The 12,711-nt window shown below is 37.1% G+C and overlaps 1 protein-coding gene across 4 annotated transcripts; it reads right to left on the minus strand.

The window, feature by feature from the left end:
- Positions 1 to 763: 763 nt before the first annotated feature.
- On the minus strand, positions 764 to 12,259 carry LOC113677974 (uncharacterized). Of its 4 annotated transcripts, none has more exons than XM_027194841.2 (7): positions 11,499 to 12,259; positions 7,621 to 7,925; positions 6,913 to 7,110; positions 5,520 to 5,724; positions 3,800 to 3,953; positions 3,073 to 3,145; positions 764 to 2,212 (listed from the first exon to the last, which is right to left on the minus strand). In XM_027194841.2, exons 1-7 carry the CDS (start codon positions 11,658 to 11,660, stop codon positions 2,044 to 2,046), a joined length of 1,266 nt encoding a protein of 421 aa, XP_027050642.2. In that variant the 5' UTR covers positions 11,661 to 12,259; the 3' UTR covers positions 764 to 2,043. The 4 variants fall into 4 exon arrangements, with proteins under 4 accessions (XP_027050642.2, XP_027050641.2, XP_089046783.1 ...); XM_027194840.2 differs by having other exon boundaries at positions 3,073 to 3,148; XM_089190657.1 differs by having other exon boundaries at positions 5,667 to 5,724; positions 11,499 to 11,803.
- Positions 12,260 to 12,711: the final 452 nt, after the last annotated feature.

Here is a 12,711-nt window from a genome sequence, read left to right on the forward strand (position 1 = left end):
CATGCAAAGGACACTACAAACAGGCTGTTGGGATTGTGTTTAAGATGACCATGACCACTTCGTAGAGGTGAAAATTACGATAGTTAAGGGGACAGGACTTTGAAAACTGACTGCTTAATACAGGGTGACTGCTTAGCATGGTGCTACTTAATACAGGCTGTACTGCAGTCAGTAAACATCTTTGCTAAGACTTGGCTTACAATCATAAAGTGACAGTATACCGGTAACCTGTCAACTGACAACAGAAATATAGCTAACAATTATTTACTAAAGAGGAGGTAAATATCCACCACTTTCACCAACACCAAGGTGAGTAATTGTTTTAGTAAATACCACACATTTACCAAAAAATTTTTCATGCTTTCATAATATCAAAAAATGGTCTAAAATTTAACTATTAACATGTAACTTTGTCTTATTGGCTGCTTGGTGAATTTTAGTCTGTCATTCACTTCCAAACTAGCTTATCAGTGCATGCGAAAAGCACCATTCACTTATGTGGTTTATACTTTCTTTCAAATCTTTCACTAATTTTCCGAACTTCCCAGCCCCGCTTATTCAAAACAATGAATATTATTATCCAATGGATAAATCTCTATCCAATGGAAACCACAGTATGCCGGAGAGATATCTATCTGTTGAATGGCATTTTCCACCCTTTACACAACTGGACCTCAGAGCTCAATTATACTTGAAAATATACCTTACTAATAAAATAAGGGGGACATACAGGTCACAAAGTCAATGCATACTTATGCAAGGGTCATGTTTTGCCTACAGTTTAATAAGAAAGATTTACACATAGAAGACCGAACTGGTAATAGCCTATATTACATATCTTTAGAAGATCTATACACAAGTTATACATATGTGGCAAGGATACATACAGTACGTGTTAAGTTGAGGTACTTCAGTAATTATATTCATGAACAAACCATGTTGTGAATCATAGGCCATTTTCGATATGTTAAAATTCAAACTTGGCTCCATGGCTTGCTGGAATAAAACATAGGAAATCACACTGAGGTTGAGGGATGAATAATTAATTTATTTTGTTTTATTCCCCTCTAGCCTCAGAGCCATGTTAGAATTTTAATATATTGAAAATGGCCTGGTTCTATGAACAAAGCAGCAAAATAAATGGTCCACTATATTTGACATCTGGTTTTATTATCAAAAATTGAAATAATCTTCAATTGGATTAGATAAACCAGAGGAATTTTAAATTACTTATATCATTTTTTGCTTCCAAATGAAAATCTTATTACTTAATAACCATAAAACAACTATAAAGAGGAGTTAAAACTCTTTCTTTTAATTTCAATTTGGATTAAGAAAAAATCCTATCAATATTAACTTAATAAATGTATAGCTCAAGGACTTAAGGATTAAAATGGGATCAGTTCTCTGGGAGCAGAAATTTTGACCATCTTGTTGGCTTGAATGACAATGACAGAGAGAGATTGTTCCTTGCTGTTAAAAACAGGCACTACCTCTTGCTCAATAACTTAGAAATGCTGTGAAATTACATCTGGTTATGATACATACAGTTTGCAACAACAGTTGTGAACACAACCAAACAAATAGAGTTTCACATTGAAAATCTTGTAATTCTGTAATGGATAAAAAATGATTGCCATGCATCTCACATATGATTTCTCTTTTCCATCCCATTCAAATCAACAGAGATTTTGGGAAATTTCCGCTTTCACGGAGTGTTTCAAAGTATGTATCATCTCATACCTCATATTTAAATTTACTTTTAAACCTAAAATGAAGGAATAGGTTACAACCTGTCAAAATATCCAGAAAATAAAGCCCAAAGTGTCAGTTAAATTTTACTTACCAGTAATTATTTGTTCATAAATCTCAAAATATGTTACAGAAGGTCCCATTAATCTGCATTGGGGCTTAAGAAAGGATGCTTAAGCATTTTCAGCAACTATAAAACATCTGCAGAACTGATTTTCTACTAAAATAGGCTCTGGGATATTAAAATTTCAACTCTACAATAATAATAATAATTAATAAAGATCCATAATGCTATGAAGTTGGTGTCGTAGAGTTTGTTGTCGTTGTAATCATTGCCGTACTATTGCTTTCAATGTTTGAATCAATATTTTCACTTTCTACAGTTGTCGCATTGCTGCTGGGCGATAAGTCTTGTGAACCTGCCCCACCAGCCAAGAATCTGACACACTTCTTTTTCCGCCTGAAACAAAGGAGCTTGTGGTTATTGATGATGATGTGACATTTTTAAAAAGCACATTATCCATACTACTACACTCTGATGTGCTACCTGGCACTTTGCATGGACATTAAGTTTTCAACTTTAATAGAAATTTGCAGATGCCCCCAATGTTGGAAATTTTGGAAACAAGGCCAAACCACGAAAGTAGGAACTACCTTCCATACTCTTTACAAGATGTGCATGGGTTCTTGAACATTCCCTGCTTACCAGTACAGAGATGATATGATACAGGGCTTATTGTCCTTATTGGAAAATAAGAGAACTTTAATCAATTAGGACTTCTAACTAATTTTATTGGAAAGACAGCACATTCTCTAAAATTGTTTTAAGACCTTCCCCATGGCAGTCCCTGCTCTACAACCTGAACTAACCAAGCGGTGATTAACAAGCCAAGCCCCTTTGACTAAAAATTCTATTATGATTCTTATACATATATTTAACCAAGCTTAACTATTCTTTAACTATTTGTAAATACTTTTTTAATAGAATTTACTAGAGAATCTACCATAGTAACATTTGCATCATAAAACTATACAAATCACTGTATCCTCGACTATAACAACAGCAACAACATACAAGGATGAAATTTTCTAAGCTTTACCCAACCAGGTCTTAGACCCAGACCTCCTGACCCCGAGCCCAAAAAGCCCCCCTGCCCTGCCACCACTGCTAAAAGTGAGGAGGAATTCTACTTGAAGTGTCACCTTATAAAAGCCATGTAAGAAAGTGCCGTAGCAAGTGTTCAATTCAATTACTAACAAGTGATGATGGCATTTACAAAGACCAACATGGAATTACCAAGAAGTTTCAACATAACATACCTGCATGGTTTACACCACTCATGTTGTCTGTCAAGACCATATCTTGCTCGACATTTTTTCGGATTTGTAATTTCTGCTAAAAAAAAAAAAATGAAAATAAAATATTTCATTATATTTTTATTCTTATGTTGAATGTTTATACTTAACAATTGGCACCTTCCCTCACCAAAACTCTCGTTTGACTTTTTTATGGCTGTCACAATAAAAATTGAGTGGCTAGAAAGAAAACAGCACATTGTGCAAACATGACATTCTAAATTGCAGTCTAAACATTTTGTCTTTGAAGTAGCAAGGCCACTTGCATTTATTCTTGGAAATTCACTTGAAAAATCCAGGTTTATACTCGTATAACCAAAGTGAAAAAGGCAAAGTTTCACAGAAGAAATGATAAACAAAATAGTAGCTTAGAAAGGAAGTCTAACTCACTCTGACTTCAGACCATATCAAATTTACCCTTTAACTCACAGAAGTAACCAAGACAGAATTTCTCCTCACAATATCACACAGACAAATGATGAGAATAAAAGAAAAATATAAATTAGGGGATTATTAGTCAATCCAAATTCTCCAAACCCACAACTTAAGAATTGTTTGGCAGAGAGCAGGAGAGTATAACTAATGAAATCTTGGGAGTGAAAGGGACAAGTCATCAGATTAAATTCCTAATTGCCATGGAGGCCAAACTGGTAGCAGCTTGACACCTGCCAGAGTTGAGCAGTTCAGTTACCTTGCGATTTATCTCTTTTTCTCTTCTTCTTTTTCCCTTGTTGCGCATAGTTGTCCCTTGCACTCCAGCCAGGGTATAATTGCATGTGTAATGCTCGTTCTTTTCTCGCCATTTCATAATACTTGGCTTGTTCTTGTCTATCAAGAGCATGCCACTAAAGGAGAAGAAATAAAAGAATAAATTGAACATAAAATTATCGGAGCTTGAATTATGAGATGTGTGTTTCTTGATTGCGAACAAATCACAGTAAGCTGGAAAGCATTTGAACTATGCCCTTAGGGTTCTGAGTCAAATGCACTTACAGCTTACACTATGTTTCCCACAAATGCGCAAGATTACAAGTGAATACACATCTTAATTAAGATAAACTTTGAATTAATTGCAACTTTACTGTGCCCTTAAAACTTCCAAAAGATAGGAGATTGGATGGAATGTCTGTCTGCTAAACAAATTTGCCCTCAGTTCTTTGGCCAGGGCAGATGGCTTAATCACTACAAACTATTAAATTTTCTTTTACATTTACAATAAAAATCATTTAAATCTTCTTTAAGTTACACTATTAAGTTATATTTTTAGACTGTTTTTCACTTTTCATCATTTAAGGTATTTAATGTATTGACTTATATTTAAAACTGAAAAGCTCTGAAGGGAGTTGGGTGTTTAAAAATTCATATTTGAAAGATATACAAAAATCTTAGAAGATAAGTGTTGTCAGAAATATTTCTCCACAACAGACTATTGGTATATGGTTGCCTGTGCCTTCCCCTACCCTAAAAGGTGGCCTTGCTCATAATGTGGTTGGTGGTTTCCATGGGAAAACATGTACATCAGTACAAATTTGGATAAGGAAAGGAAGGAGAAAAAGTTTAAGACTGAGAATTTTTCCTTTTTCACTCCTCATTTTCTTGATGCTCTCCAAGGTAATAATAGTTGACGATACAGTTTTTGTTCTTGGGCAAAAATATGTTTTCAAAGTCATCTGGCCTGAGCCCGTAAAATGACACAGAGTCAGGCCTAAAGCATATTTAGGCCTTTAACTCCCATGAGAGACCAAGACAGAATTTCTCCTTACAATATCAATACAATATCAAACAGAAAAGTGATGAGAATGAAGAAAAATATCACTTAGGGGATTATAAGTTGATCCAATACCAAATTATCCAAACTAACATCACAAGAACTGTATGGCAGACAGTAAGGAGAATTACTAATGAGATCTTGGGCGTTAAAGGGTTAAGCCCTTGAACATAAAACTCTAGACATAAACTCTAAAATTTTTTCAAACTACAAAGGTTAAATCAAAGAAAAGAATGAAAAATTTTAACAAATTAATTGAATAAGAAAAAATAAAAATGAGCAGCAAGCCATCCTTTGGTCATACTGGGTTATTACAACTTTTGCTCTTTTTAAACAGATTCAATTTTTTTAAGGGTGCTTTATGTTTTTTGGTAATGAAATTAAAAACTACTGCAGAACACGAGGCATTTTTCATCGTTGACAATCAACAGAATTGTTACTAAATGCCTCCAACATCCAAGTGAATGATTGTTGAAACATTTGGTAACAACTGACCAGGCAAAGACTGAAACATATAGTACTAGGCAAAAGTCTGTTATAACCTTGACGCACCAAGGTTCAGGCATGCAGCTATTGAATGGTGAACACTGTTTTGGAAGTACGAAAACACCATGTCCTACAGTAATCTGTAATTTGGCATTACCCTTTTTCCAAGTATCTGGTTGATTGCCGCGCTTTCTTTCAGCGTGCACTCTGATACGACTTTTGAGCGCATATCCTTCATATACAACATGAACGCATTAAGAGGTTTCTTGACGTGGCCCTTGGGTAGTCCGTTATTTCCACTTACTGATGTATCCATTCGTGGGTGATCGGGCATTACTGGAATGCTCTGTGACGATAACAAACTGAAATAGGATAATGATACCAGTTTAGGGCATGAAAAGGAGATAAATCAGGATATCTGTCTAAAAGACAAGGAAGTTTGGCATGCAGGGTGTAAGAAAGGTATCCAATCAATTAACCCTTCAACTCTACAGATCTGATTGTTGATTCTCCCCTCTTGCTGCAACATATCTCCTTGTAAATTATTTACAAGAATTTGGTGCAAGATCAAGAAAAGAACTTATACCTGATAAGTTTGAGTTTTCTCATTTTCACTATTATTCTTATGTGCAGGATTATGTATGAATATTACAGGGAGAAATTACATGTTTATCACTGAGATCACTCTCATAAGCCCCTACTCCATTTTGCCTCCTTTCCCATATACCATCCACCTGACACTTCTGACAATAAATCCCCTCCCTACCCCCTCCCATAATAAACATCTCTTCTACCCCCCTCCCCACCACCACAATAACAAACCCCTCTAATACTTTTGCTATAATAAACCCCTCTCTCCTTCCACTACAATAAACTCCTCTTCTATCTCCCTCCTAATATATCAAATCCCTCTCCCATCCCCCTGCCATTATGGTAAACCCCTCACATTTCCCCCCCCCCTCCCCCCCACCATTACAAACCCCTCTCCTAACTTCTCCCCTGGTATCAAATCAGTCAACAAGTAGTTTTGCGATCATCAATCTGAATTAGGGGGTGCTGCAGTACAAAATATACTTGTATTTCAAAGTCTTTGTTGGTCTCTGTTTTACATATTGTAAGTTTTTACATATTGTAAGTTTTCAGCCATAGAAATACATACTATAAATTTAAGGTCATTCATTGACCTTTGAACCCTAAGTTCTCCATACTGTTTTCTACATTACAGGAGAATAGAAGCTTCTTGAGTCATACGATCATTTCCTTTATTCTTGAAACTTTGATGCTCAATTCAAGTGTAATATTGTAAGGAGAAAGTACGTGCTTGGGTTAATTTGGATGACAATGCAGGCAAGAAAGAAAAGGCTCCCATTTCAGCTCTTAGTAAGTTTCTAACAAATACTGACTCTAGTGGGTTCCCATATTGGGAAACCCTAGAAACAATAAAGCCCCTTAGAAACTTATCAGCTCTTTACACAGTGACTATGTGAGGAGAAATTATATGCTAGGTACTCTTTAGGGACAAAAGGAACAATGCTGTCTAAGAACATCACCTTCCAGTTCCACAAGTTGATGGGGTGCGACTTATAACTGTTTGGTTTGGAGGAGGCGGTGGACAGCAGACCCCACGGGGGTCCGCTGTTATAGTTGGGTGAGAGAGTCTTGAAATGCCAGCTGATGTTGGTCCAACTTGGCTTGGGTAGTTTGGATACTGAGATGGTGGCTGGCCGATTATGGGTGAGTGGGGTTGCCTATAAGGACAGAAATGGAAGATAAAGTCTTAACAGATTAGTAAGCTATTCAAGAACTGATCAAACTGAAACTAATCATAACTACTCCCATTCAGTCATTTTCTATAGGAGCTTTTTGATGACAGTGGTTAGTTTGGAAAGTTTAGCCGAATGCATTTCAGATTGGGAAGTGTCAGTCAGCTATGTTCTGACACTTTCATGTTTTCCCTTCGACATTTTTCAGGGTAAATTTGAGTCAAGGGACTGAAAACAGCGTATTCAACAAAAAAGATGGGATTAAATACAAGGGAAATCCCATTTTGATCAACATTTCATTTTGGCGAATTTCAGCATGAAGCTCTAGGGTGCTACTCTGTCAACTGTTGCTTAAAAGCCACTTACATGATGCTTACTAAGACCATCAGGAACAAACTTGGCTGCACCTTGACTGCCTCTGTTTAGTTCTTACCACGTTTTGACATCATCTGATGCACCAAAAAATGAATTCTCATTGTTAATTGATTCACTCACCACAAAGGAGGATCATAATGATATCTTCTACTGTCCGGTCCTTTGACTCCAGGGTACATAGTGTATTGATACTGCGGGGCATTAGTGTATGGATGATGATGATGAGCAGGATGAAAGATACCCGCAGGTCGTGAGCCAGGCCCACGTTGTAGAACATGCTTCATGTCATCTTGCGGTGGCGGCACAGGACCCCCTCGGGAATACCCCAGATGAGATCCAGAGTTTAAATGTTCATTATAACGATCGGGAAATGAAAGGAGTTGGGCAATTGGTGCTGAACTTGCATCTGACCTTTGTTTAGAATCCTAAATTGCAAGAAGATCGGAACACTTGATCAGAACACTTGATCAGAAATGTAAAACCTCACTATGCCTAAGTGCTTTTACTTCAACTTAAATAACAGTTAACCATTTTAGTCCCTAACACCAGTTAACCCTTTAAATCCTAAGAGTGACCTGCATCCAAATTCTCCTTACAATAATTACTGCTGAACCATTCATTGATATTGTGAGAATAAAGAAAATGATCCCCAACCTATGATGCTTTGATTGTTGAACAAATTCTCCTTGTCCAGACCAGAGGAAATGTATAGAGAAGAGTGAGGAGAAAATGGATACTGATGTTAGGGTGTGAAGAGTTAATGTATTCTCCATACTGTTCCATGTACAGTTCCTTTGGCACTGGCCAGGAGGATCATTGTCTACCAGTCAAGAGCTTCTTAAAGCAGTGATCATTTTCTTTATTCTCATGACTTCAGTGTTTGATTCAGCAGTGATAATGTATGGAGAAATTAGATGATAATCAGTCTGAAAGGTTAAAGGGTTAAATAGAAGTTTATTGAGCTGGACAAACTACCCACAAAAGATCATTTTGAAAAGGAGTAATTTCACCCCCCAGGGTTTTTTTTCTATGAAAATAGTGTAGCAAGTAACTTAGATAATGGGTTATAGTAATGAGTACATTAAAACATTTTAGACAGCTTTCTCCTATTAAAGCTTAAAACAGCACAAAATACACACACACAAAAAAACGATATTTAACTTGAATTTCTGTTATAAACAACTTGATGCATTTCCAGTATATTCAGCTAAGGAATGAGACATACAAGATCATTTAGTTTTCACAACTGAGTTGATAATGTAAATTGGCCTTTGTGAAGTGTTTCCAATGCTGATGTTCTGAGTGTTAGCCACTCACAAGAAAGAAAGAGATGTACACTTTACTCAATACTCCAGAAAAGAGTGTGAATTTGAACAAGTTAAAGGCGTTGCATGTTTGATTGCTAGACTAATCGCCAATCAACAGTTTGACCAAGAAGTGCTTGATTCTAAAGTCCATTAGACCTTAGTGCTATCATCTGGTCTGGTCTTCCACAGAAAGGCCTGCTTTGCTATAAGTCTCACTTATGAAAATCATTTAACCTCCTACTTTGACCATTTCTTTTGTCTAAATGAGCTTTCTTTTTTCAGCTGCAAGGATAGTAAACAGTTTGAACATCCTTTTAAAAATTTAAACAAAACAGGTAAATTCAAGACAATAATAACACTTTTAGCTGACTTCCACTTGAAAATGTTGAACCAGCTACACAAAATCATTGAAAATTTTGAAATGTCATTGCACCTAAAACCAACAAGTTTCAAGTTCTTATTCAATTCTACTGAGTTTAAACTGCTACAGGTGCAGGAGAAATTGTGAAAATGCGTTTTTTGGAACAAATTTTAGTTTCAAAAGTTCTGAAAGAAAAATGGACAATATAGGAAACATCAAAGAGAACTCAGAAAATGACACGTTCATTTAGTCTAGGTAGGAGGTGACCAAATTTTAATGAACGTTTCAAGTTAATTATATCAAAAAAATTCAGCTGTGCAGAAGGCGCAATTTTCTCGTTCTAAAAGTGGTCGGCTCTATTTTAAGTTGAATCCGGAGAAACATTACAAAATCACCATAGAAAAGATGGAAAAAATTGTTCGATCGCTTAACTAAATTTCGTAAGCTAGTTAATCGATCAATATCAAAAAGGCCGTTAAAATGTTTTAATGCAAGCTTTACAGTTTGTTCGCTCTTCTTGCGTTGCGGCAATTTCGTTATCTGTTTCACAGCCTCGAGCAGATAAACCAATACTGCCATCTGCCGTTGGAAATGTAATTTACGACTGAAAATGGACAGAAATCAATGGACTCGAAAGCGAAAGGCTTCATTTCAATACACAGAGATTTAAGAAATCTGCTATTATTAATCGACGATCCGCCAGAGGATTTTTATAGACGCACAAAAGGCCACATATGACCTAGTTCCCAGATAGCTTAGGGCAACTTAAAGGTGTAAATGAAAAAGGCTTCAAGAGTTTTTGCCCTTCTTAATGGGAGGCAAAACAGCAGATGATATCTTTTCATTTTAAAATAGGTGTTTGGGTGATTTTTTCCAATTAAGCTCTTAACACGCTTTTGAGTTCTTGCTAGCAGGTCTATTGAGAGGAAATAGTGTGCTCTTCACACAAAACTCGGGCCGCAAATATCGCCACTTTTTTTTTCCTAGAAACAAAGGAAGCGCCATTGAGAGCTGACGAGAAAAGCAGCAATTTCACTAAGTTCCTAATTCGTTGCCTCTTGACGCTAGAAAAACTTACCGGAAATGCAAGGTACAAGTGCTTTTTTGGAACGTGTGATCAGCACCGCGCGCGAGAGAGAACAGCTTACCCTTCAGCATTTCCCGCGAAATCAACCCATTTCGAAGTTTGAAGTCGGACAGGTTAGAAAAAAAGTCACGTCAACACAGCATTCTGATATTTTTCAATTATCCTGTACTTCCAATTTTCCACACCAGTAATCAAGTCAATCATTGTCAAAACCGATTTAAACAACGGAAAAATGCATCTCTACGATCTACACGTCCATAAGTTCCCCAAGTACCGAGCCTGTTGGCATATTCAGCTCAGCCGGGGTGTTGGAAATTGCACGTCGCTGTTTGTCCCAAGTGAACCAAGGCGTTTTAATACAGCATCGTTCGCGAATTATGTGCCGTTGAAAGCACAACCAGCACGTCAAAATATGAAAACACTTGGACAATGAATGAAAAAGTAACTATTCCAAAGAGGAAATTATACTAAAAAACCCACAAAAGGACCAGCACTAAATATCAAAAATAGCGCTGAACTAAATCACTTAAAATATGGTCGGCGAACTTTGCTGTGAAAAACTTGAGCTGCAGCACTGAAATCCGATCCTAAGATATAATTACAAGTGTTAAAAAGCCTTTACCTACTATCGAGCCTACGGTAAACCACTAAAGGCACAGAATAACTCGCGAATAGAGAGAAAAACCATGAAATTCTCTGAGACTAAAGAAAGAGTTTCGAACGATTTAGACTTCACCACAACCCGCCGTTTAGATAAATATATAACATCAAAACAAACTCTGCTGCCGAAATTTCCCCCAAGAGCTAGACAATGTATATTTTTTCGAGGCCATTTGGGGCTAGTGGCGGCATCCTTTGATTATTTATACCGCGAAGCGAGAAATTTTAAAATCGGAGCAAATAACATACTCGGGTGAGAGACACGTTAGCGAAACTTGCACAAGTTTTCGGCCGAGTGCTTGGAACTTCTAATCTCTTGCAAGAAACTGCAGCAAAAATTATGACGGCGTATTCCTTTCGGTTAAAAATAAAAGTTTATTTAATATTTTTCTAAACAAGATGATTCTATGTTCGAGACTTTGAGGACGCCGCTTGCAACTGTCCCCCGATCCAACGAACCAAAGTTGCTTGCAGCGACACCGAAGCGCAAAGCAGAAAGGAAGTCGGCCAACTTGCATGAAAAAATAAGTCTTGCTTTAAAACGGCTTGGCTTACGGATAAAATTATAAAAAGGTCTACTCACCTCTGAATTTTCGGTCTCTTTTTTGATCAGGTCAGACTTGATATCGTTCACGAGGTCTAAATGCGTACCGTTCTCAGAGTCCTCACCATCTTCCTGCTTATATTCCTTCACTTCATCGTCCGCGCCGAGATCTTCGGTTGAATTGTTGGGTAGTTGAGGCATTTTAGCCTCGTTTATCGTGGAAAAACCCTCGAGTTTCGCTGCTTCGAATTTATTTCGCCTCGCTGTGTTGTGCTGGTATATGAGCCTCAAGAGTCGGCGGCAACTCTAAAGGAATAACATCAAAGGACGCCGACACTGTGATTGACAGTGATTAATCAGGCGATCAGTCAAAGGGGCCAATAAAAAATGAGAAGATTGCCGACGTCATCATAATTATATTTCCTACATTCTTGATGTCAGTCCAGCCCAAGTTTAGCGGCTTTTCTCTTCAAAGTTTCACACCTCGATCCCTCAAAAAATTACAAGTGATTCACACGATATGGGCTATGCAGAGAAACATGGATTTTTGTTGAAAGATAAGGAGTACTTCTTAGCGTACCCCCAACCCTCGTAATGAACATTAAACTCTTTCTGCTTCTATTGATAATGTGTAATCGCATTTGGCGCTTATAGCTGTGCTTAATAGTCTAACCTTTCCTAATGTTAACGTGGTACACAAATGAGCCTTGCTAACTAAATTTTCGCCCAGCAAAGAGAAAGATCTCATTTTGATGCTATCAAGCGACAACGAGCAGATTCAAACGACATAAGGGAAATTTGCCGCCTTCACCGACGGATGAGGTAAAATATCGAATTTGTCGCCTGCATAACGCATGTAGGTAAAACCGGAACTACCTACTTTGTTTACCTGTTGTTTAAAGCGTACCTTGAGCCCACTCGTGTCGCTAATAAACAGGAAACCAAAATGACTTAAATACCAGAGAATTCACGAATAACTACAAAAATAAGAAGAATCAGAGAAGAATCAGAGCTTGATTTGCAATAAAGCTAGATTTTTTTTTCGTAATTGGTAGTCCGATATAACAAGATTCACAGACAGATGGAAGCCTTTGACATGATGTCTAGTTTGAACAGTTTAGTTTTAAGTAGAACTAGTAACCAGGAAATCTGGTTGAAAAGTTTTTGCAAAAAAACCCTTTTAAACGAGATCAAAATAATTCGATGGTCTTGAGCATTACTCTCCAACAACTGGGTTCCACAAAAGATCAAA

Source organism: Pocillopora damicornis, chromosome 1 (genome assembly GCF_964200805.1).
Source record: "Pocillopora damicornis chromosome 1, jaPocDami1.2, whole genome shotgun sequence".
In the NCBI taxonomy this organism is placed as follows: domain Eukaryota; kingdom Metazoa; phylum Cnidaria; class Anthozoa; order Scleractinia; family Pocilloporidae; genus Pocillopora; species Pocillopora damicornis.